The sequence below is a fragment of the Cyprinodon tularosa genome, unplaced genomic scaffold (assembly GCF_016077235.1).
Source record: "Cyprinodon tularosa strain WSP-4 unplaced genomic scaffold, ASM1607723v1 ctg538, whole genome shotgun sequence".
Classification (NCBI taxonomy): domain Eukaryota; kingdom Metazoa; phylum Chordata; class Actinopteri; order Cyprinodontiformes; family Cyprinodontidae; genus Cyprinodon; species Cyprinodon tularosa.
The window spans coordinates 262,701-289,505 of NW_024039272.1; the positions used below are offsets into that span (position 1 = coordinate 262,701).

The window sequence follows — 26,805 nt, forward strand, 5'->3', positions numbered from 1 at the left end:
AAAGGGCAACAGGAAGTGTTTCCCGTAACCACTGGAACTAATCTGTGTGAGGAAGGCCTTCATCCCCCTGAGCTAATCAGACTGAATCTGTCCTCTACTGAACCAGAATCTATGCAACGCTCACAGACTGAGCATGAGTGATTATCCTCTAGATATAGAAATGCTCCTGCCTCCAACATTCCTAATATGGGTATACTGAGCTGCTGATTCCTGTTGTTTTAAACCATCGTGTCTGACAGTGACTCAGCAGATTTTTCTTTCCCACATGAAGCCATTATAAAACATTTATAACAAGGTCATAAAACTTAAAGACACCCCCATCTTGGAAGACAAACAATAAGTGTTACCATGGTGATAGATTAATACGCTATTGGAGGACTGCTTGGTGCTGGTGTAGATACCAGATCTGCTCGAGGCCCCGCCCCTTCTTATGACATCAACATATGGCAACTCCACTCACACAAACTGTGTTGCATCCATTGCTGAAGGATCAAATCTCTTTCAGAGTCTCAACATATTATTACCTATATTTGCTATTATTTTACATTTCCTTGATGATCTAAAGCTCTGCCATTTAATAAGGTGACAAAAAATTATTGTTATAAGGCTCGGGATCCGCGTTGCATTGTGGGACGTGGCGGCCATATTGAGGGCTACACGAACGTAAACATAGCTCTGATACAATGTTGTTGTTGAAAGAAGAGACGTAGAAGTAGAGAGAAAAAAGATGTTAAAATCCCGAAAAGGATCTGGAATTTACCGGGACACATTAAATAGAGAAGCCAGGGACCGGTATGTTGACAAAATCAGCATTATTAATCATTTGGATCCATATAAAGTTCCAAACAATGAGTGGAGCACCGATGAGTGAGCGCCTATACTTCAAAACAGTTCCCAAGCTACAAGTCCTTGGAGTCTCATGTGCAGTTCATGAATGGATGGGTTCAGGAGCTGCAGATCATAAAGCCAGCAAACAGTGGGAACACAGTAATCCGTACGAAGGTAAGCTGTGACCAGACGGGCTCTGGAACCTGCTAGTTTAGCAACTGCTAACCGCTAGTGCTAACAACCACTCACGCATGTAATGTACTTTTAACTAGCTGCTATGTGTTTCAAAGGTGTAGTTAGTAACGTTAACTGCCAACCCTCCGGGTTTCTCGCGTATTTGAGCCTTTTCCCGCTGCCGTTTTTATTATTTTACCATAAAAGATCCCAACTTTGAAGGAAAGAAACACTGTAGGCTATAAAATAAAACCGTGCATCTTTAACTTACCAGAATGAAAATGCAGGGAACACACTCTCAATGACATTGGAATACTGTGGAAAGTTATGTTCGCTCGTCTTACAGCCGCGATCCAAGCTAGCCGACGACTCTTTATCTCTGACGCTTGGTCTCCGTGGTTACGCCTCCAGGCAGGAAAGCGGTGGAAAGTTAACCCATTTTCTATGTTTCCATGGCGATCAAGTGTTGCGCTGTTACAGCCCACAATACAGCAACGGTTTACCATGGTTGAAATCAAGTTAAGGTGAAATTAATCAAATTAAAACACGGCTGGGAGGGAGTACAAGACGCGGTAGTTGTAGGTAGTAGTATAAGCAGCGGTAAAAGAGGCATTCAAGATGGCGGCGACGCAAAGTGCTTACGTCATGAAGACCAAGCCCTATTAAGATTAGACACATAAAACTTATTCTATTTGTAGAAAATAAAAGTTGTGTAGCTTAATATGGCTAACTGACTGAGCTAAAAGAGGCTAACCTGTTAGCTACTGAGCGCTACCCAGCTCTTTATATCACGCTCTAACAGTTACTTTGTTCACCAGAAACAGATTTTTTTCAGTTTTGTTATCCATCAGGTAAAACTTCATAGGTCATTAGACGCGCTAATGCTACAGATGCTCGTGACTTGGCACCATGACGCTAGGCAACCACAATGTTTTACATCATGTGGCAACGTTCAGCCAATCATGTAGCGTAACGCCACTGGCAGGAAGGAGGACCCCAACAGATCTGGTTCCTACAGCGTCACCTATGAAAGAAACGGGTCGGCGGTACAGAGGTAAACCACTGCCTGTCGGAAAAGTTCCCATTCACAGGTTTCTGCTCAGATTTGTCGGGTTGTGGCAGATGATGAAGGCCCGCGGTGGGTTCTAAGTCCACCTCCCATAACCTCTTTTGTTTCTCAGAACTGGAGCGGGTGTGTGAGCTGGTTACCTTGCTGAAGTCCACCGTGCTGTTCTCCCTGCTGCCTCCACTGATGCGCCCTTCGCTGATTTTGTTGTCAAGGTTCCCTGGAGCCGACTGAGGCGACGCCAGCAGCCCTGCAGAGACGGACAGTCAGAACCACCTTCTAAAAACCCATCCTGACCTCAACCGCACTTCCTGCACATTTTAAAGCCCTTTCACTAATTTTCTATCACAATGTACTGAAAATGTCCAGATGTTCAATCATCAAACCTCAGGATTATTGTCTTTTAGGCCAGAACCGGAGTTTTGACCTTAATTCATACAGTTACTTTTCTGAGGCTGACGAGGTCCCGGTTCTGTTAATGATATTTTCTGTAGTTAGAGTGGCTCAGGTTATCCTGATCTATCTCTATAGTTCTGCTGCTATAGGCTTAGACTGCTGGAGGACATAGGGACCCCTTTTTCATCATTCTGCTTCATTCTATCCCTATTCTCCCACTCTGCAGAATCTGTTAGTTCAATCTCTAACGTTCTGGGCTCTCAGCTGTGCTGCTGCCATCAACACCTTTGTTTCTAGATGTTGGAGCTTGGCCTGTTTTCCAGTGTAGTCCTGTTTCTCTGACTGTGACTAACTGGATGTGCTCTCTTCATCCTCTGACATGGGAGCTGGCTCGGAGCTCGTCTGCCTGGCTGTGTGTTTCCTGGACGAGGCCGCCTTTTAGAGTTGCCTTTTGTATCTATGCTTCTTTTTCTATGTCCGCTTCTGTCTGCAACCTGACTGGATGATCTGGTGAACTGTAAAGTGCCTTGAAATGACATGTGTTGTGAATTAAATCGCTAACCGACCCTCGATTCATCCCTCAGTGCTAAATCTGTTAGCAGAGCAGGAAGTGAGGAGCAGTTAAATTTCCCCACGTTGAGCAGGAACACACAGGCAGAGAAAGGGTCAGCCTGTGGTTCAGGGTCCAGTCACGGTCCAGTAACTCCAGTCTCTGCGTCAGCCTGCTAGAACCACTGATCCAATAATCCGAGCAGGGCCTGAGGGATCGGATCAGGCGGCCGAGGTCGAGTCGGACAGGAAAGAGGAACTGCTGCAAACTGTCTCATAGCTGCTGACACCGTTGCTCGTCACGCTCTGTGACTCGTTCCTGTTTGCCTCAGAAAGCAAACGGCTGCTCAGGTAATGAGGAATCAGGGATTTGGACCCGTTCTGGTCGGCTCCAGCTGACACCTGTAGATCATTAACCGATCATGCCGTGGCTCATGCAGGCCGTCGGCCCCGATTTGCTTTTCAAACATCTCAGGATTCCATCTGAACCACAGATCTGCAACAACTTTCCACAAAGAAAGCCGGGATGTTAAAGGAGCTCATGTTTTCATGGTGACTGGATATCTGAACATTTGACCTTCAGAAGCCAAATCAGAAGCATTTTCATGCAGCATATGATGCGTTTAAAGTTTCATATTAGGGATACAAATAATCAGTTAAGGAAATCCCCAAATGTTGATTGATTTAAATCGGTGGATTAACGATTCATTCAAAAGTTTTCTCTTTTTCTTCCGTTTCCCTCCCTGGTATAATCCTTTTGACTGGGATGGAAATCTCTCCATCAATTGAAGCAAGTCTGGTATCGGCAGGATTCATCCATCACATGAATGGATACATAGATATATGGATGGAGGTAGAGATACATAGAGATAGATAGATCAGAGACACAGAGAGACAGATATAATTAGAGACACATATAGATAGATCAAGACAGATAGATATAGAGATAGATGCATAGATAGAGATTGATATGTATATAGTAAGATAGACATAGATAGAGAAAGACAGAGATAGATATAGATAGATGGATAGATACATTTTAGCCAATTAATTTGCCAGCTAGATTATATGCCGTTTAGAAAAAAAGAAAAAACGTTTTCCTATACATTGATTGGGACACATTTATAAAATATAACAAAGCAGGAACCTACTAGGTTACTGAATGAGATAAAAAGATAAAAAGATAATTAAATATGCGAAACAGTTATAAGTTACAGGGATATAGAACTAAAATTTATAGACAGGGTATGTCAGGGTTATTTCCTTCATCTAGAGCAGAGTCTGATGCAGCAGCTGATCAGAAGATAAAAAGAAGAGCAGGATGTTAGTAGGACCAGCGGGGGTGGGATTGGGGGGGGGGGTTGGACGCCATGCCATGCATCTTATTTGCCTGCTTGGCCCCTAGGAGCCTGCTGGTTTTGGACCTCATCCGGGGTAAATGTCTCCTCCTCAGGAGGGAAAATCAGCACCTCAGGAATCCCATCTCCTCCAATCAGCTTCTCCGGGGCAGAGCGGCGGCGTGGAGCTCCTCCTGAGGGGGCGTGGCCATGAAGAGGCAGGCTCAGTCCAGGTGGGAGGGGCTCCGACAGGTGCCTGTTCTGGCCGTAAAGGGTGGGAGCGCTGCGGGGGAAGGAGGAGTGGCCAGAGAGGAGGCGTCCAAACACGTAGGATGCACGGGGGGACGGGGGAGGGGTGCAGCAGGAGGCCTGGGAGGGGCGGCGGAAGAGGGAGGGGCGTGAGGAGGAGAGGCCCTCCCCTGAAGAGAGGAGGAAGAAAACAGACGCTGAGCATCGATCGGAGACCAACCGGATCAAACCAAGTCATGCAAAAACGCAAACTGGCTTCACAGCAACACTCTGGGTTACCACGGAAACGGAGCCATTCCCCCATAACCAAAAACATCATCAGGCTGCTTGCCATGGACACAAATATGACGAAGATTTGGCTTCGAATGATCCAGATCCACATTTGGTGGAAACTTTCAGCCAAAGGTCACATTTCTCCCGTAGTCAATAAAAATATTGAGAATAAAATAAAACCTTTGACCGCAGTGGAGAACAAAGCTAAACGATAGTAGCATCGCACAGCGGCACTGTGCCGAGTCAGGAGCATCTGTAGCGTTAGCGTGTCTAATGACCGAATAAGTTTTAACTGATAGATAACAAAACTGGGGAAAAAAACAACAAAAAACTGCTAGACCAGCAGTGCTCAAGTCCAGTACTTTTTGATGCACCCATTTTTAACACGCCTGAATGAAATGAGTGGCTCGTTACCTTGCCTCTGCTGGGCTAAATGAGGGGATTGAGCGTTTCGATTCAGGTGTGTTAGAGAAGAGCTGCATCTAAAAGTTACAGGATTGTAGCTCTTGAGGACTGAACTTGAGCAGACCTGCGCTAGACCGTGATATGCTGTGTAATTTGGCCCTTTCAACATTTGGCGGACGGTGGGCCTACGAGTAGCCTGAGCTAAATAAATAAAATCAAAGAAGTCTCCCAACATGACTATAAAGCTGATTCCATTGGGAAATGAGTCCCTAACTATGAAGGGGCAGTGATAGCCACGCTAACTATGTAGGGGCAGTGATAGCCATGCTAACTATGTAGGGGCAGTGATAGCCATGCTAACTATGTAGGGGCAGTGATAGCCATGCTAACTATGTAGGGGCAGTGATAGCCATGCTAACTATGTAGGGGCAGTGATAGCCATGCTAACTCTGTAGGGGCAGTGATAGCCATGCTAACTATGTAGGGGCAGTGATAGCCATGCTAACTATGTAGGGGCAGTGATAGCCACGCTAACTCTGTAGGGGCAGTGATAGCCACGCTAACTCTGTAGGGGCAGTGATAGCCATGCTAACTATGTAGGGGCAGTGATAGCCATGCTAACTATGTAGGGGCAGTGATAGCCATGCTAACTATGTAGGGGCAGTGATAGCCATGCTAACTATGTAGGGGCAGTGATAGCCATGCTAACTATGTAGGGGCAGTGATAGCCACGCTAACTCTGTAGGGGCAGTGATAGCCATGCTAACTCTGTAGGGGCAGTGATAGCCATGCTAACTATGTAGGGGCCGTGATAGCCACGCTAACTCTGTAGGGGCAGTGATAGCCATGCTAACTATGTAGGGGCAGTGATAGCCACGCTAACTCTGTAGGGGCAGTGATAGCCACGCTAACTCTGTAGGGGCAGTGATAGCCATGCTAACTATGTAGGGGCAGTGATAGCCATGCTAACTCTGTAGGGGCAGTGATAGCCATGCTAACTATGTAGGGGCAGTGATAGCCATGCTAACTCTGTAGGGGCAGTGATAGCCATGCTAACTATGTAGGGGCAGTGATAGCCATGCTAACTCTGTAGGGGCAGTGATAGCCATGCTAACTCTGTAGGGGCAGCGATAGCCATGCTAACTCTGTAGGGGCAGTGATAGCCATGCTAACCCTGTAGGGGCAGCGATAGCCATGCTAACCCTGTAGGGGCAGCGATAGCCATGCTAACCCTGTAGGGGCAGCGATAGCCATGCTAACCCTGTAGGGGCAGCGATAGCCATGCTAGCCCAGGGACTGACTGCAGTTCTACTGTGAGGTAGAGTCAAGTCAATGACCGGAGTACCTGACATGGAACAACCAGACCATGCATTTTGTTTTAGGTTATTAGAATATATTAGTTAGGATATGTATGCTTGCTTCCAAAAAAGTTAAAAAACAATCTACTGACTTTGTTTCCAAGTTTGAAGACATTTTGCTTCCCATCCAGGAAGGTTTTTCAATTCAAAATATCAGAATCAGTGTTGAGTTCAAAGCTTTATATAACAGCCCAAAAAACTTAGAAAACATGCAAATTGAACCAGAAGAATAAAACAAGTTTCCCACTGATGGCTGAAAGTTGGCGTATGGACACCTCTCATCCTCTAATGAGACCCCACAACCAATATTCATCGTTATGAGTTGTTAGCTGGTTGTTAGCTAGCCGACCCAGCAGGCGGGTCCAATAACACGACAGCTTCAGCTGATCATTAAACACTCTGTTAATGAGACGTCATGACAGTCGAAGGCCACACCCACACGCAGCTCAAAGACGAGAACTTTACCACATGAGGACCAGGTTTCTGGTTTCCGCGTTCATGCTGACATGCTCCAACCAGACACCCGCCGCCGTGTCATCCTGTTACTCTGCCCGACGATAAAGATTCAAATATTCTGATTAAATTCAAGAAATAAACAAAATTCCCTCAATAATAAGTTCTAAAGGTGAAGCTCCCAGGACCATTTAAAGCCCAAACTTCACCAGAGTTGGATTGGAGGCTGAAGACGGAAACTAAAGGAGGAGAAACCAGGATGGGATGATCAACCGATCGTCCGTGTTTGGACTGAAAGCAGAGAATGGGGCGCAGGATGACAGGAGCGCCGGAGCCTCACCGTTACGTTCCAGGAGGTGGGAGTCGGAGTGCTTCTTGCCTATGTCTGCGAAGGAGCGGACCAGCGGGATGCGGTTGCTCAGCTTCTTCTCGTTCTGATGGTGGTGACGCTTCAGCAGGGCCTCCCTCACCTTGTCCTGCAGCTCCTCCTCCAGCTGGCCGGAGGCGAGCATGCTGTCGATCACCATGTCTGAGAGGAGGACACAGCAGGTGTTTAACGAGCTGAAACGAGCGAGCGGCTCGCCGTCGACCGGCCGGCTGACCTGCAATCTCCTCGATGGAGTTGGCTCTCATGTCGAGCAGCACGGTGCCGTTCAGGATGCAGGACCGCAGTTCGAACAGGCTGTGCAGGGACAGAGTGGCCACGTAGGGTTTACTCCAACGCTCGCCGCCGTCCTCCACGTCCTCCTCGAACTTCAGCCACCTGAACACGGACAGAACAACACTTCAGCAGCAGCATCTTCCTTCCGCACCACACCGCTGAGCCTCGGAGCAAAAACCCCCGTTACGCTGCAGGGGAGACCTGCTGGGTTAACGCCTTCATGGCGTCACTAACTGAGGGCGGAAGTTAGCAGGTCCAGTAAAATAAAACATCTGGACACAGAAAATTAAATATGGGAAAGAGAGATGATAATAAAAACATGGTAGGTAGTGGAATCTGGAATGTAAGATCTGGATCTGTTGTTTGTTTTTAACAGGGTTCCTACAGCATAAAGGAAGTTAAATTTAATACTTTTTAAGACTTTTTAACGCCACTTGATATAAAAATTTAAGACAAAATTCACAAGAAACACAAGAAAAACCTGCTTGCGACAACTTAACCTAAAGGTTTATTTTAACATAAACCACTGCACTAATGTTTCACATTTTGAAAAGCTTCCCATACAGGAAGAAACTAAAAACACACAAATGACAGATATATTTGAACAATTATTTAACTGAATTCACAAACTTTGTTTTAGCAGGGAACAAAACTAATCAGTTTTAAAGCCCCAACATAACCAGTGCTAAGTCTTTTTTGTAGGGATGCACGATATAATCGGCCCCCTATCGGTATCAGCCTTAAACCTGAATATCGGACATCGGCCCCCCCACCGATATTTGACCCGATATTTGATCAGCTTCTGAGTTTCTAAAGTCTAACAAAAAAATAAAAATACTACTTCTTCTTCTTCCTCAAAAACTTCTTTTTTACAGACTTAAAAACTTCTAAAGACGAGGGAAAAAATATTGATCCATTAAAATATCCCAATATCTTCATATGCTGATATATTGCCATTTAAAAACACCATATCAATCTCTTTTACTAATGAAATATTGCTATATGTCATCGTTATGCTACGAAATTCCCCCAAACATTCACCAAATGTTGCCATATTTTTATATGTTGATATATTGACACGGTATCGATCTATTTTACTAACAAAATCTCACAAGAATTTGCAAAATATCACGAGAGTTTGTAACAGAACGATGAAATTTCACCAGATTTTGAAAGTAAAATAGATCGATACCGCGTTTTTAAAAATCTATTTGATATCAGCATATGAAAATATATTTGAGTATATTATTTTTCAAAGTGTCAGAAATGGATAACAAAACTGCTATTTTCAATGACTACTTATTTTTGTCCAGCTTTAACATCGGTATCGATATCGGTTATCGGCTACATGAGTTTTAAAATATCGGCATATCGGATATCGACCAAAATCACAATATTGTGCATCCCTACTTTTTTGCAGCTATTTTTCTTTGTATGGTTTTCTTAGTATGTTTGATTTGGTGATAAGTGGAGGCGTTGCAGAGACAAGGGTGGAACTAAACTGAGAAATACCGGCTGTTTCTCTGTAACTCCATTTTGACGCTTTGTGTTTCGTGCTTCGCATGTGCGACTCCACTGCCTTAATTCCCATCGTTCTGAGCTTGAATGACTTCTTGCACTAAATCCACTGAGCCTCATGTATGTTCCCTGGTTTTAGCCATGGAGGAAACTCTTGGCTGGAGACGATTTTCGTTACATTTACACTTTAGTAAATGGCGCATCTCCCAAATATCCGGTCCAGAAAGACTAAAGCATGAAGCAGCAGAGACGCTGATGCGGACGGTTCAGAAGGATCACAGGACGTCTGAGCTCACCTGGCCGTCTCCTTCCACACCTGGGCCTGCCCGTCTCTGAAGGCCAGCTCGTCCAGCTCGGTGAACAGGTCGTGGGGGATGTGCTCCTCGTCGTCGTCCTCCGTGCCGAGCAGGAACTGGACCCTCTGGGACGGCGTGTCTGCGGCGAGAAGGTCAGACCCTCCGTCACTGCTGCCTCATCGGACGCCTCCCAGCGGGGGACGCACCGATCCCATACAGACCATAAGACGGAGATTCTCGCCCATCCTCCCGGTCAGAGCGGTCCCGCCGTTTCCGATGATGTCTGTGTCCTCTGTGGCGGTGCCGCCTCCGGCTCTGACGGCCCAAAGGGACGTGAACGCCGACATACACGGCTCTGTGGCCTGAGGGAGAAACCAGAAGGTTTTAGTGTTGCTTCATCTGAAGGCCAAGAGAACCAGGAGCAAATCTGTTAAACATTCACTGATGTCAAGCCTAGAGAAGAAATATCACTTTTTAAAGTCGTAGGAAAGCGGCCGTTCCAACGGTTGCATTTCTGAATTCTCCCGAGTGGTGCCCGACTTTACACGAGTGAATAAAGGCTAACCAGTTAGCATCTTAGTGCTAGCAGGTTCCCAATGGGAAATTCCATTGGGACCAAGTAGCACTAAATTGGTGACTTAGAAACGACGCTGTCAAGGAACGCTATGGACAGAGGAAACATGCAAGAGGAGGAGAGTTTAGTGTCGGAGGTCGTGGATCAGTCTCCTCCGTCATCCATTTTTTATTTAGAGGAGGAAAGCGGGGACGAAGATGTTGTGGAAGAGGACGCCAGGGCAGCAGAAGCTTGGTTTGGTGTAGAAGGCTTCCAGCCGTACATGTTTGAGCCCTTGCCTCGCAACGCTGCCAGTTCTGTTAGCTCTACGCCTGCCGAAGACACAGACGTCCATCCCCGTGAACACTGGGACGCAACTCAATGGAAAAGGAAAGAATTCTGGTTTCAACTGTTGCGTATATTAGCTGCGACACATGAATCAAGATGCTATGACCGAAAACATTTGATTGACAGATGACCGTTGATTATATGATTGGCTGAATTTAGTCTGGCTTTAGAGCTCATCATAGCACTGAAACAGCTCTGGTGAAAGTCACTAATGATATTCTCATGGCCTCAGATAATGGACTTGTATCTGTGCTCGTCCTGTTGGATCTTAGTGCTGCATTTGATACAGTTGACCATAATATTCTTTTAGAAAGACTTGAATATTTTGTTGGAATTAAAGGAACAGCACTAGACTGGTTTAAATCTTATCTATCTGATCGAATTCAGTTTGTTCATGTTAATGATAGATCTTCAACACGCTCAAAGGTTACCTGTGGAGTACCACAGGGATCAGTGCTAGGACCAATTCTCTTTACTTTATACATGCTCCCAATTGGTAGAGTTATTAGACAGCATGGGATTAATTTTCACTGTTATGCTGATGATACCCAGCTATATCTGTCTATAATCCAGATGAAGCTAACCCATTACATAGATTACAGGCATGTCTTGAAGACATAAAAACCTGGATGACTCTTAACTTTCTGCTTCTGAATGCAGACAAACAGAAGTTATAGTCTTTGGACCAGAGTCTCTGAAAAAGAAGCTGATTAGCCAGTCACTTCATTTGGATGGGATTAAACTGATTTCAGATAATAAAGTAAAAAATCTTGGTGTTATTTTTGATCAGGACCTGTCATTTAAATCCCATATCAAAGAGGTTTCTAGAATTTCCTTCTTTCATCTGAGGAACATTGCAAAAATGAGCAATCTCCTGTCCAGGGGTGATGCTGAGAAACTAGTCCATGCATTTGTTACTTCAAGGCTGGACTATTGTAATTCTTTACTATCAGGAAGTCCACAAACTGTAGTTAAAAGCCTTCAGCTGATCCAAAATGCTGCAGCCAGAGTTCTAATGAAAATAAAAAAGAGAGATCATATCTCTCCTATCCTGGCTTCTCTTCATTGGCTTCCTGTTAAATCAAGAATAGAATTTAAAATCCTCCTTCTCACATATAAAGCCTTAAATGGCCAAGCTCCATCTGATATCAGAGATCTGATTGTTCCTTATGTTCCTATCAGAGCACTTCGCTCTCAATCTGCAGGTTTACTAGTGGTTCCTAGAATTTCTAAAAGTAGAATGGGAGGCAGATCTTTTAGTTATCAGGCTCCTCTCCTGTGGAACCAACTACCAGTTTTAGTCCGTGAGGCAGACACCCTGTCTACTTTTAAGGCTAGGCTTAAAACTTTCATTTTTGATAAAGCTTATAGTTAGAGTGGCTCAGGTTATCCTGAGCTATCTCTATAGTTATGCTGCTATAGGCTTAGACTGCTGGAGGACATAGGGACCCCTTTTTCATCATTCTGCTTCATTCTATCTCTATTCTCCCACTCTGCAGAATCTGTTAGTTCAATCTCTAACGTTCTGCTCTCTCTGCTTTTTCTCATAGTAGCTTCATCTGGTCTGTTCCTGTTTGGCTGTGACTCCATCCTGGAGAGAAATATCAGCTGTGCTGCTGCCATCAACACCTTTGTTTCTAGATGTTGGAGCTTGGCCTGTTTTCCAGTGTAGTCCTGTTTCTCTGACCGTGACTGAGTGGATGTGCTCTCTTCGTCCTCTGGCATGGGAGCTGGCTCGGAGCTCGTCTGCCTGGCTGTGTGTTTCCTGGACGGGGCCGCCTTTTACAGCTGCTTTTTGTATCTATGCTTCTGTCTCCTTGAACCCCAGTCGGCCTCGGCAGATGGCCGCTCACACTGAGCCTGGTTCTGCTGGAGGTTTCTTCCTGTTAAAAGGGAGTTTTTCCTCTCCACTGTCACTACAAGCATGCTTAGTGTGAGGGATTGTATTTGAGTCAATGAGTCAATGCAATCAACTGGTTTTCCTTAGATAGAAAACTTTGTATCAATTTGACTGTATGATCTGGTTGAACTGTAAAGTGCCTTGAGATGACATGTGTTGTGAATTTGGCGCTATATAAATAAACTGAATTGAATTGAATTTAGGTGTTCAGGCTGACGTAGAACTAACTGGCCTGCAGAAGATAACGGAAAAAGAAAAGATTTTAAGACAGGATTTTTTTTTAATAGAAGATTTTGGGACGATATGGTCTGATAAAAAGAAAATTTTTAGATGTTTAACATGTTTAAGACATTTAACTATGACTTCCCTACAACTTTAAAATGTAGAAAACAGATTGGGGTGGGCAATATACAAATTCTATTCAGTTTATTTCTATAGCTCCAATTCACATCATGTCATCTCAGGTCCCTTTCCAGTTCACCAGATCATCCAGTCAGATTGATTCAAAGTCAGTCAGGCAGACGAGCTCCGAGCCAGCTCCCATGTCAGAGGATGAAGAGAGCGCCTTGAATGACGTGTTGTGAATTGGCTTTATAGAAATGAACTGAATTGAATTAAAGACTAAACTCTTTTTAGCTGATGTGGAAAAGAGTGACGAGCCCAAATGGTCCAGAAGTTTCTGACTTAATCCGATGAAATGGGAATTTCCAGGAAAACCAGGAGTCAGGGACCTGATGCTGGTTCAGAAATGTCTCCTCCAGGTGGATCAGCATGACTGAACCCAGAGAAAACACAGCCGGCCCGTTTTGTTACTCTGTGTTTGGGCTGAACACACAGCCTGCAGGCCCCTCCCTGCACCGCCGCTCTGTGTGTGTGTGTGTGGCCATGTCTTTAATACCTGGTGGGGACAATTTCCTAGGAATATGCTACATTTTGGGGACTCATAGGTACTTGTGGGGACCAACAACTGGTCCCCATAAGGAAAGTTTCTCTTCTTGGGGGGGCGGTTAGGTTTAGGACTAAGGTGTGAATTGAGTTTAGGTTAGGTTTAGGGATAGGTATGTGTTGGTAATGGTTAGGGTTAGGGCAAGGGTCATGGTTAGGCCATATAAATTAGTGGGAAATGAATGGAAGTCAATGGAAGGTCCCCACAAGGATATTGTGACACAACATGTGTGTGTGTGTGTTGGTAAAGACTCACTCTCCAGCTCCTCCTTCTCAAAGTTGGTGTGCAGGGTGGAGCTGGTCTTGCCCTGGTCCAACACGGCCTCCTCATCGTTGCCCTGCGGGAAACATTCAGCTCATCAGCAGAAGCAGCACAGAACCAACAAACCCAGTCTAACCCGGGTTAAAAACGGGAGAAACACGGCAGAGGTTCCAAATCTGATTTTTTATTTAGTTTTTGCTGCGTTGCCGTTCACATTTCCAAACATATGCGACTTGGATATGATCTCCTGTGTGAACTGCATTCGTACAACGCAAGCGTCCCGCATGAGCAGTAGAGAACGCAATGATGTCACAGGCCAGCGTGCTCCGAGTTTACAGAAGCAAACATGGACGGTACATTCTGTCAGCTCAGCACACCCACAGTCAATACCCGTTTATCCCTTTAGTCATGTACAAAAAAACTATTTAATTTTTATTTATTTTTTTTTAGTGAAGCTGACTCCAGCTGATTATAGAAATAGCCAAAACAGTCACATGGTGTTTCATCCACTCGCCTTTCTAATTTCTTTAAAATTTCTACATCTTTCCAGAAAAAAAATACAAAATTCACGAATACTTTTTGTTTTATAGCTGTGTAAACAAATAAAATGAGATTTAAAATTCCACCTTAGATGGGGGACTTTCTGAGTCTCCAACATGGATTGGCTCCGCATATCCATCTGGAAACCTTCTGTTGAAGTAATTTTAATGGGCGAAAATACTGGTTAGCTGATTGGCCTATGTTGGTGATAGACGGACCAAATAAACCAATCAGACCAACGAAGTATATGACGTACTAACAGAGCGACGACGAAGAGGAGCCAATTGATAGATCAAACTCTTGCCGAAACCAGTCGGGAGAAGAGCAAAAACATCTTTTCCTCTGAGAAAAGCCTCCAGAGCAGTGTTTTGCTCTTCTTTCAGTGAAGAAATACTCTGTAATTCCCATAAAACTTGCTCCATAGCCACCCTAACGCTAGTTACATCGGCTGAAGCCGCCATGTTCTTTAGACTGAACTGTGGCGCTTCTCGTTGCGTCACACCTCAACCCGCCTCAAAGCCAACGCTGATTGGACGTTCGTTTGGTGAACGGCTCCAAATTTCCTTTAACGGAGAGTCTCCAGACTGATCTGCGAGTGAAACCTTGAAAGCTCGCGAGATCAGGATGGTCTCACGAGGCTAGGACTCGGTGGGAGCAATGCAACATTACGTTTTTATTTTTAGCCCCGCCCACTAATGGCCAGGATCATTGGAAACTAGAGGCTCAGGCCTTTCCAAGGAGGGGTCGGAGGTCATTGTGCGACCATTTCAGGTGATGTAACCGGCACGCTTTACATAACCTTACTCTGTTCCTATTTTCTATTCAGTTTGGTGGAATTATTGGTACATTTCAATGAGATGAGTAAATCTTAGGAGCAAAGGATGCAGAAGGTCTCCAATAATCTAAATCAGAATATTTGTCTGACCAGATTTCCTTTTATGAGTGGAAAGATGCTTTTTTGCATTTTTTGGCATTGTACCAAAATCATATTTCCTCCTAGCCCTCTGTCCACTGAAACCTTTGTGGAACAAACAAGCTTTAACTTATTCAGTCCAGATTAGCCTGACTTAGAGTCAAGATGAGGATCTATAAAGTCTGAGGGTTCATCCAGATTTTCAAACGGGCTTTATGGAGTTTTGCAGAGTTTATTTTGGGGAAAAAATGTGACGAGGTAAAATTTTTTCTTTTCTTTGTTTATAAATCAGACATGGTGACATTTAAAATAGTGGTTCCACCTGAGAAATATTCCTCAACGCTTTTCTTTTATACAAATACAAACAATTATAGTTTGTGAGCTGTACTTGCTTTAATTCACATATGGAATTTCAGGCACTAATTGGACCTAAGACCCTCAGGGCTTAAGGGGCTAAAGGGAAACACGCCTGTTGAGGTCGTTTAAAGTCTATTTTTCATATAAACTAAAGGAATAAATGCAAAACTGACGTCTGGCGCATGCGTATTGACCAGAGGTATGCCGATCTGAGAACACTGGAGCTCATCTAGGATCTTTCCCAACCCTAAAAAACACAATCTTTTCATCTAATCTCCGCATCATCGTCTTCTTGCTGCTTCTTCATAGCAAGACGCAGAATATTGACCTATGTCGGGTATTAATGGCGTAAGGTCGGATGAATGCGACCTGGCTGCTCAGACACAGATCGCATTTGAAAAGATCCGATTCGTATCAGATTCAGGATCACAGACAATTGTTCTGGGTCGCATTCCAGAAAAATCAGATGTGAGCTGTTCAGACTGTCGTGAAAAGATCAGATCCAGATCACATATGAGCAAAAAAATAATATAACTATTATCTCCTTTCTATCTCTTCTTTCTTTCATCTTTTCTCTTTTTTTCTTTTCTTCTTCTTGTTTTTCTGCTCTACTTACATCGCAGTGTCCATATAAACTGTAAAACTCCCTGCATAATTATAATAAAGCAATTTATACGCATGAAACAAGCGGCTATCACCGTACTGCTCCACTTGTGAAAGTAAAATCTGTTGCGCTCTTTTTGGCATCAAGACAATTATTCTTATTGCCACATCGCCAGACAGGACACTGTAAAAAAATAAAATAAAAATAATGGGGTTTGGTTCACTGCAGGCTGCAGCGTGAACGAAGCCTTAGCCAGCCGGGGTGCATCGGCATCAGCCCGAGTTTAACGGATCGGTCTGACGGGTCAGACTGGGTCAATAGTTTCATCTATTGAACATCAACCAAACCAACAATACATGACAGGTGGACTATGGCAAGCCATTATAACATAAATTCGGTTATAACACCTTTACATTCACAATATCTCAAATTGTTTTATGACTAGACGTTTTAGCAATTTAAGATATCTCTAATTATATTCTGACTGGTGAAATGACGTCAGATTTACCATTAACTTGTATGAAGACGACAATTTAAGATATCTAGAAGGAATTACTGACTATCTGAAATACACATTTCAGATATCCACGATTAAATTATGACTAGTTATAAGGTAATTTCAAGATATCTCGATTTTAGTTTTGACTAGTCATAATTCTAATTAAAGATATCTCAAATGCCACCATAATTCAAGATATCTTAAATGTATTTTAGGATAGGAGATATGCAGATTTGACTAGTGAAAACTCAATTATAGATATCTTAAAGGTACACTATGCAACCGGTGTTGATTTTCCAGCGAGGCTCCCCCCAGAGGGCGAAAGTAAAAGTGCACTGTCGTAAATACGCTCAGCTGTTCTCCTGGTTTCTCCGTAAAGCCAGGCGCGGTTGTTTTGAGCTTAGCAGACAGGCAAACGCAACGAATCACCATGTCTACTGCGGTAAGTGACTATTTTGTTCCAAATTTCGAGTTTGAAAATTCTCGCCGGTTCCGCCATGATAACTGCACAAATATCGCCACTGCGCTAGCAACTAGCACGCCTTTCACTGAGGGCGTGTAGCAGTTCTCGCCGTAAAGCAAGACCGACTCTCGCGATGCACAAGACTTCTGAGCCTGTGGGTGCGGGCCAAGGGCTCCTGCAAATGCAAGTACGGTATTTCCCCTACAGACCACCAGGGCGGCAGAGAAAACCTTTGCTCGACCTGAAACGACTCATTTAATCATCCAAAACGTTATGGAACACATTAATTAACTGAAAAATGTTGCATAGTGTGCCTTTAAAAGCAAATGATGACTAGACAAAACAAATTTAAAGATATCTTGAATTGTAATTTCGACTATTCGAAATTCCTTTTAAGATATCTCTAAATTAATTAAAGATATGTTGAATTATTCAGCTTTTACATTAAAGATATATATAGTCAAAATGTGTAATGATCTTTTTAATGGGTTTCCAGGAGGATCATTCCTTAAAAAATCCCTACCGTCAGTTTGATCCAAAGGAGGAAAAGTTAAACCAGCGTGTGACGCTTTAAATGACTAATCCGTTGTCGTAATTTGAGATATCTTGAAAGGAATTTTGACTAGGCAAAATGTAATTTAAGATATCTTGAATTATTATTCTTCCTAATCAGAATGTAAATACAGATATCTTACATTACCATTCCGGACAGTCAAAATGTATTTAAAGATATCTGGAACGTAATTGTGGATGGTCAGACGGAACCGAATTTATGTTAAAAAGGCTTTCCATAGGCGGACGGACTCCACACCTGGTCTCCGTCTGACGAGCCAGATGCTGAAGGGAAATATGAATGGAGGGAGGAACCAGAGCAGAGCAAAGATCTGGAGATCAGAACCAAACCGATCCAAGAAGCTTGAACTGGAACCATAATGAAGCCAAGAGAACCGGCCCATTTTGGACCGGATGGAACCAGCTGAGAATAAAAACGGTTCCTACACTGCCAAAACCACCTAGAAATAAGTATAAATGTCTTAAATTAAATGTATTTACCCTTCATTTGAGCAGGTAAATAAAATGCCAATGGAAATTAAATTTCATTAAACTAGGATAATTCGATAACATGCACTTGAAATAAGACAATAATTGTTATTTCCTATTTTACATCTAAATTGTCGTGTTCCATGAGCAAAGTGTCACACTCACCTCCTCAATTCGAGGAAAAACGTACTTATTTAAATTAGTATTTTTTGCAGTGAATGATCTGAAACCAATGAAGCAGAAGCAGGATTATCGTTTTGACGCCTCGGTTCATGGAGGTTTGGTTCTGCTTCTTCTCAGCAGCAGCTTCTCCTTCCTGTTGATGATTAACGATCTGGGTTCTGCTGGTCCAGATTAGCGCACCTGGACCGGGTCGGATGGAAACGGATCCAGCTGTACTGGACTAAAATCTGGTAAAACGGAGAGGAGAAAACTCTGTGGGAGACGGACCTCAGGACGGTTGGAGGATCTAAAAATAAGACCCGGACAGAACCGGAGACGGTTCAGATTTTACGATCCGGTTTCAGATTCATTGACATGTCCAAAGCTTCCCTCTGAGCGGGCCTCAAACCGGACCTTAGACCCAGCGCCCCACGCCGCTCCAGAACCGGTCAGCTGAGAGGAGATGATAGTTCTGTTCAGATCATGGTTCCATCTCACCAGATCCTCCTGCAGGATTTGTGGTTCTGGGTTCTGGCCCGGTTTAGCAGCAGACCCAGGATGTTCTGGTTCTGACAGAGTGAAAGCAACAGATGAGCTGATTGAGAAACGCTCAACAGGATGTTTCTTTCTCACTTCTGTCCAACTCTCATTTCCTCAAATGTTGCGAGATGAAGCCGAGCCGCTCCGGTTCTCTAACGACCCAGAACCCCAACTGAACCCGCACCTGTCCCCCCCCCGCACTGCACCCCCAGCCACCGGAACCAGCAGATACATACCAGAGACATCCCTCGGGCCACCCTCTGAGTGGCAATGTCCCCCCCAGAAGTCCCCCATGGCTGCAGCAGAACGGAGGAGGAACAGAAAGCAGCAGATCTGAACTCCTCCTGCTCAGAAACAAAAACTCCAGAAGCAGAAACCCAAACGCCGCGCCGCCAGAGACCACGGCTGTATTTATAGCAGAGCTGTTGCCTCACCGAGCAGCACTCAGAGCCAGCGGCATGACGGAAACTCTGCAAACAGAACCGCTGGGGGAGAAGAAAAAAAACAAAACACTGCAGAGTCAGAGGCAGGGGGCGGAGCTTGGGTGGCATCCACCTTTCTGGGCAGGAAGAAGGTAAACAGAGCAGATCAAACCGGACTCCTGAACCTCTGCAGGTCAGAACTCTGACACATGATAATGAACAGAGGTTCGGAGCGGTCAGAATCTCTGGTCACTGATTCACAGAACAGCAGCAGCTGGAAACATCTGCATCAGCAGCAGCCATGCATGGCTGCTCCGTCCGTCTGCTGACCATCGTTAACGTTTGGCTGATTTTACGGCTGAACCAATCAGATTAATCGATTACTGAAATAATCAACTAATTTAACAATCGACTATTAATTAACTGGAGAGTAGAGGCTGACAGAAAGACCCACAAATATATAAACATTTTGCATTTATATAATATATTATATATAATATATTATATATAATATAATATTATTAGGGCTGCAACTAACGATTATTTTGCAAACTGGTTCTATTCAGTTTATTTCTATAGCTCCAATTCACATCATGTCATCTCAGGTCACTTTACAGAAATATTTCAACCAGATCATCCAGTCAGATTGATTCAAAGTTTTCTATCTAAGGAAAACCAGCTGATTGCATCGACTCATTGACTCTTCAGCAATCCCTCACACTAAGCATGCTTGTAGCGACAGTGGAGAGGAAAAACTCCCTTTGAACAGGAAGAAACCTCCAGCAGAACCAGGCTCAGTGTGAGCGGCCATCTGCTGAGGCCCACTGGGGTTCAAGGAGACAGAAGCAGACATAGAAAAAGAAGCATAGATACAAAAGGCAACTGTAAATCTGTTGACTATTTTTTCGATTAATCGATTAACGATGGCATAGCCAAAGGCTCCTCAAAGAAGACTTTTTACGAACTGAAAGCAGGGGAAACTCAAACTTTCCCACATGAGGAGTTCTTATTCGGCTCATCAAGGAATAATCAATGGATCAATATTTAGACCTTAAATTAATACGCTCACAGTGATTTAATGAATTTAGCGTTAATCAGTAAAAAAATAAAAACCATTTCTGGGAGCGGCCATTTTTGCCCAAATATAGTAAAGTCCGGTTTATACTCAGAAACCAGGTCGTCTGCGTGTGTCGCAGTGAACGCAGATAGGCCCCGCCCCTTCCACAGACACTCTGCTGCACCTATCTAAAATTGTAGACAGACAGGAGGCCTCTGATTGGTCAAATCTACATCCGCTCTACACTATGCATATTTCCTGTTTGGTTCCTTAGCGGCTCGTTTTGTTTGTCTGACCGCCATTGTGGAAAACGACTGAAGATGGAGCAGCTAGAAGAGCGAGGTGCGCGAGAACGCTGGGATCCTTCTTCCACCTGGATCCCCGCTCTTTTTGTCGCACAAACTTGCCCCCATTTCCTCGCCGCCTCGGCCGTATCTAGACCCACTGCTAGTTCCTGATTGGCCCTCTGGCGTTGTGGCGTGGAATAACATTCGCAGACCACGCTTCAATATTGGCCAGAAATCAAAAATGTCTGCGACACACTGCTGCTATACGATAACCAGACCTTAACTCCTCCCTTCTGCCATCTTCCAGCAGTGACGTCACGGTGCGGTAAGCCTAGCGCCATTCTCCCCGCTTTCCAAGCTAAATCAATGGGAACTACTAGACACATCTGCAATCAACAACAATTATTGAAGATTTCCAGAGGACTTCACCATTGAAATTCACCAGAGCTATAGTGAAACTGACAATGCCCACGTGCATGGCAGCTGGATGCTGGAATACATCGGGTAAAAGTGGAAAAAAAAGAGTTATTCCACCTTTCTGATTCCTGATCCTCCACGGACGGGTTGGTCGTTGGATCGCCAACTTGAAGAGGGAGGATTTGCCATCGAACTTCTGGCCAGAGAAAAAACCCGTAATATGTAGCCAACATTTGGAAGAAGAATGTTTTCAAGATGACTTGGATAATAGCGCGTTGTGACAAACACCAGATACAGCACTGGGACTTGATCAACAGCCGATACCGCACCGTGACAATGTCACTAACCAGTAGGTGGCAGTAGTGTTCTTTGACAAACATGGATGCCTCCAGTAAAGCACATTCACATGAAAATTACTCTGAATTAAAAACACTGATCATTTATTGAACAGGATGGAATCATTTCAGATTTAAAGAACTTTCACAAGTTTAAATTCTGAATGTGAGCGACTTTTCCTTTACAAAATCTGCATCGGTTCATACCTACTCAGACTATTTTAGCGTGATGCATTCACTGACTTGAAAGGAAGCAGAATTATCACCATTGGTAAGGTTAAAAACGCCAGAGAAGGTCCAGAAACTGAAGAAAACCGGAACCCTGATAAAGTCAAAGTCCGCCCCTCCCTCCGCTGCGTCTTTGTTGCTCTAAATCTCTCATGTAATTCAAGTCCAACAGGACCCATTGTCTCCTGACCTCTGACCCCGGCCCAGAGGCATTTTAATCTCGGCGGCGCAGGAAGAAGAGGCTGGATAAACGCGTCGCAGAGGGATGGATGGAAGATGGAGGCTCAGGTTTCTCTGTAGCAGATTTGCCTGAACTGGCTGTGGGTTTTTGCATCTGTAAACAGTTTTCCATTCCAGTCAGAGGCTGGTGAGGAAAGCCTTCTCCTCCCTGCAGGAGCCTCACCATTCATACCAGCCCCCCCCCCCCCCCCCCCCCCCCCCCCAGCTCAGGAATTCTAATCAGGAACAACAAGCCAGAGCAGGAGGAGCACATGATTCTGAGGTTTCACGTGTTCTTCAGACACACCGACGTCACAGATAGCAGCATGACATTACTCCAAAGATATTCCTTATCTGGAGGCAGCTTCGCTGGTGCAGCTCCTCCATCTTGTTCAGGGCAGAAATGCATCCATTTAACTTACAGCAGCGGCGGGCTGGAAACTGATTTTACTTTTATGGGACCAGTAGAACCACACCAGGTAGCTTTCCACATCAGCCTCACATCGGGTGGCAGACATGTCCGCCTCTTCTTCTCTGCCGTTTGGATTCAGCTTAGGGAGGACGTCGGCCGCTCACAGATGACGATCTCAGATGATGCTACTATAGGCTTAAAATGCTGGAGGACCTTTTTTCATCATTCTATCTCCATTCTCCCACTCTGTAGAATCTGTTCCATCTCTAACGTTCTGGATGACTTTAAACTGAAGAGAGAAGTTATCACCTGTAGATCAGAACCAATTAAATTCTCTTTAGTTCTGGTGAGTTCAAAGCTTAATGCAGACACCCTGTCTACTTTTAAGGCTAGGCTTAAAACTTTCCATTTTGATAAAGCTTCTAGTTAGAGTGGCTCAGGTTATCCTGAGCTATCTCTATTGTTCTGCTGCTATAGGCTTAGACTGCTGGAGGACATAGGGACCCCTTTTTCATCATTCTGCTTCATTCTATCTCTATTCTCCCACTCTGCAGAATCTGTTAGTTCAATCTCTAACGTTCTGCTCTCTCTGCTTTTTCTCAGAGTAGCTTCATCTGGTCTGTTCCTGTTTGGCTGTGACTCCATCCTGGAGAGAAATATCAGCTGTGCTGCTGCCATCAACACCTTTGTTTCTAGATGTTGGAGCTTGGCCTGTTTTCCAGTGTAGTCCTGTTTCTCTGACTGTGACTAACTGGATGTGCTCTCTTCATCCTCTGACATGGGAGCTGGCTCAGAGCTCGTCTGCCTGGCTGTGTGTTTCCTGGACGGGGCCGCCTGTGGAGCTGGTTGACAGTTGCCTTTTGTATCTATGCTTCTTTTTCTATGTCTGCTTCTGTCTCCTTGAACCCCAGTGGGCCTCAGCAGATGGCCGCTCACACTGAGCCTGGTTCTGCTGGAGGTTTCTTCCTGTTCAAAGGGAGTTTTTCCTCTCCACTGTCGCTACAAGCATGCTTAGTGTGAGGGATTGCTGAAGAGTCAATGAGTCGATGCAATCAGCTGGTTTTCCTTAGATAGAAAACTTTGAATCAATCTGACTGGATGATCTGGTGGACTGGAAAGTGACCTGAGATGTCATGATGTGAATTGGAGCTATAGAAATAAACTGAATAGAAAATGTTCATTTCACTGCTAAGCTGCTGCTCATTTACTGTCTGATAGCCGTACAAAAGGAGACTTTGTTTCTGTGTAAAGCAAATGTTAATAAAAGTTGTGTTTCTGTCTTTGTTCAGTCAATGACCAAGTTCACGTTTCATCAGTTTCAGTTGGTTTCAGGTTCTGACTTATCAGCTGTTCAGAAACAATAAAATACTGATGTTCTAACAACCTTTCTCACCAAGGAACGCTTCCCTGATCTGTACGGTCTGACAGAGAACCCGGATCAGCGGGTTTTTATTTTGGGGGTCTCTAAATTTTCCTCTTATTTATCAAAGAAAGTCAAATTGTAAAAGTCGCCATCCACATGTGTCAGAGAGGTTAAAAATAAAATAATTCCGCCAAGATGTGATGTTTTAATTTCATCTAAAGGTTTTTTTTTTTCCATCGTTTCATTTTTTACACATTTAGAAATAACGTTTTTTGGTAACAGAAACACAAACTGCTGCAGATGAGGTCAGAGTTCAGGCCACAGATCTGCTGGAAAACTGAAAAAGTTCAACGTCGTCACAAACAAAGACCTCAGATCGACTCCCAGGATTCCTCAGAGACGCATCTTCAGCCTGAGCTGCTGCTGCTTCCATATTAGGAAAACCCCCCCAAAGACAAACTCACATCTGGCCAGCAGCCGAGTTCAGCAGACACACCGGGAACTGTGGGAAAATTCACAGCAGGAAGTACGAAGAAGAACATGCCCGGTGCATGCAGAGCTGTTCAAACCTCCTCTGACTGATAGATCTACAAGACTAGATGCACGATCCACATGGTTATATCTGTGTAGGAATAAATGGGTGACAGCAGTACGGAGCTGCTGACCTCAGAAGCTTCATATGGATCTGTTATGTTACTGAATAAAGATAAATAAAATATGTGAGATGTAGATCTATGACTAACACACTGCAAAAACGATCTAGAAATATGTAAAAATTTCTTAAATTAAGTGTATTTATCCTTATTCTAAGTAGGTAAATGAGGTAGTTTGCCAATGGAATGAGTATTTTTTCTCTTAAAATAAGATAATTAGAGAATATGCACTTGAAATAAGGCACTGCAATTGTGTTTTCTTATTTTAAATGTAAATTGTCTTGTTCTATTGGCAAAATGTCTCTTTTACCTCCTCAATTCTAGAAAAAATGCACTTGATTTAGAAAAAATGACTGATCTAGATTTAGATTTTTTCCAGTACAGATAGATCTGATCTAGAACAGGTTCTGAAAAGCATCACAGCATTTACAAGATGACGTGAACAAGGGGGGGGGGGGGGGGGGGGGGGGGGGGGGTTTACCATTAGGCAATACTAGGCAGCTGCCTAGGGCCCCAAGTTCCTGGGGGCCCCATAAAACTCTGTTTCCATGTAGGTTAATACAACTATTCCTTATTTCTGCACATTAATTATGTTTTTGATCAAAATCCTTTGGCTAAAATGCCATCAGAACGCTGATAATATTAAGTGTGTCTCAGCCCCCCCCTTCAGTGTCCACCATATTGGATCAGTCCATTTGCTGCACATGTTCAGAAAGGTCCAAACAGACAGCAGCAAACCATTTGAAAACAAACCATGCAAAGAGCAGTGTTGCCAACTTAGCGCTTTAGTCGCTATATTTAGCCACTTTTCAGACCCCTCTAGCACTTTGATTTCTAAAAAGCTCCTAGCGCCAAATCTAGAGACTTTTTTCTGCTACCTGGAGACTTTGGAGACAACATCTAAAAGCAGCGAACTCTGCTCTCCAGAGCGAGTAGATTGGTAACCCCGCCTCCTGCTCTCCTCTATCTTGTCTGCTGTCATGATTCATGCAGCTATTATTTCATCCAAATGAAAAATGGAGAACAGATAAGCAGATCATGGCTTGTCTACAGTGAAAAGAAGGACTGGGTTATTTACTTTGGCCTTTTTGGAAACACAGGAAGGAGCAATCAGCTAAGTGAGCTTAGTGCTTGGAAAAAATCTTTCATTCCTTTAGAGACAGCATGAAAAGTCAGCTGAGTACAAAACATAGAGAGGAAAACAAGAAGAAAAGGGACAAAACGACCCGTTTGTGGTTCAGGCAGCATGTTGGAAGGTCTAGCCGAGACGGAAAACTCCCTCCAAGAACTCATGATAGAACACGTTCGTTTTTCAGCAGATCTTTCTAGATTTGATCCCATAAACCGACAGGATCTCTAGAAGCAGCTTGTTGTCACTGCAGCTTAAAACCAGTGAGGTGGAAGAAAAAAAAAAAAAGAGAAGAGAATCTACTTCAAGCAGCTGCCCAAAGGGGGCGCCACAGAGCCCAGCTCAGGGATATCTTCTTCTGCCGAGCCTGCAGGTAATCAGCAGAGATCTGGCCTCAGGAGAAACCTGCAGGAAGCTGGAGACCTCAGAGACAGACGAGGATGAACCTGCTGGGTCGTCAGGAAGCTCCTCTAGAAGCAGAACAACAACAGGTTGTTTCTCTTTAACCAGCATCATCATCATCATGCAGCCCTCTGCTGATGAAAGGGTGGGCGGGGCTGATGTCTGTGACATCATGAGTCATCACTGTCGTCATTTAGAGATGGAGAACTGAAAAACGGAAGTAATGAGCAGGACCGCTGTTCTGTCAGACCAGCACACCTATACTCAATACGAACGCCAAAACTTCAAATATGCGTTTATCCTTTTAGTGTTATATGACAAATAGACTTTAAACTACCTCAACAGGTGTGTATCCATTAAGTAAGTACGTAATTAAGTTAAAGTAAGTAATTAAATAGCTTTTTGTATGACTAAAGGGATACACGTCCATTGAGGTAGTTCAAAGCTTATTTTTCATACAAAACTAAAGGGATAAACTAAAAACTAAAGAGATAAACTAAAGAAATAAACAGGTAATGACTATGGGTATGCTGGTCTGAAAGAGCAGAGGGTAAAACCGCTGAGTCCGTTTCATCATTTCTGATAAGAAATGGAACAAATTAATCATAAAATGATTGTTAATGAGGCTAATGATAGAGAAGGGTCACAGGACATCTGACTCCAGCAGGTCCGGTTACAGAATCTGGTTCTGACCCATTGAAATATTCAGAAATATTCAGGTTGAAACAGTTTCTCCTTCCAATCCGCTGAAGGACGGGAGGGTTTCTGACCAATCAGAGCGCAGAGGGACCCGCCCACTCTCATCCCATCCCAGTGGATTTAGGGATTTACTGGTTCTGAAGATGCTGGAGGCTCCGTTCAACATGTTAGAGCTCATCCAGGAGACGCTGCAGACGACATGTTTGGTTCTGGAAGGTTCTATATTCTGCCCGATCAGAACCAGATGGAGAAAACCTCTGACCTCAGGCTGAACTCATGTTGATCCTTCCAGTTCCGGTCGGTCCCCACAGGGGGGTCCAACGGCTCATGGGAGAAACATGGGACGACCGGGGACGCTTGGAGACGCCTGAAGATGCCTGAGGACACCTAAGGACGCTTGAAGACGCCTGAAGATGCCTAGGGACACCTAAGGACGCTTGGAGACGCCCGAGGATGCCTGGGGACACCTAAGGACGCTTGGAGACGCCCGAG

The 26,805-nt window shown here is 44.2% G+C and overlaps 1 protein-coding gene across 2 annotated transcripts in view; it reads right to left on the reverse strand.

Moving 5' to 3' along the window:
• Positions 1 to 26,805, reverse strand: part of LOC119796139 (sodium-driven chloride bicarbonate exchanger-like) — a 63,401-nt gene that overhangs the window by 25,046 nt on the left and 11,550 nt on the right. Inside the window, exons 1-8 of one of the 2 annotated variants that reach the window (XM_038304557.1) lie at positions 18,927 to 19,167; positions 13,566 to 13,647; positions 9,785 to 9,925; positions 9,564 to 9,702; positions 7,691 to 7,851; positions 7,468 to 7,617; positions 4,404 to 4,769; positions 2,212 to 2,318 (exon numbers count right to left, since the gene is read on the reverse strand). In XM_038304557.1, the coding sequence (XP_038160485.1) occupies positions 2,212 to 2,318; positions 4,404 to 4,769; positions 7,468 to 7,617; positions 7,691 to 7,851; positions 9,564 to 9,702; positions 9,785 to 9,925; positions 13,566 to 13,647; positions 18,927 to 18,935 (1,155 nt within the window). In that variant the 5' untranslated portion in view covers positions 18,936 to 19,167. Of the gene's footprint in view, positions 1 to 2,211; positions 2,319 to 4,403; positions 4,770 to 7,467; positions 7,618 to 7,690; positions 7,852 to 9,563; positions 9,703 to 9,784; positions 9,926 to 13,565; positions 13,648 to 18,926; positions 19,168 to 26,805 lie in introns of those variants that run through there. The other variant, XM_038304556.1, reaches the window with a different exon arrangement.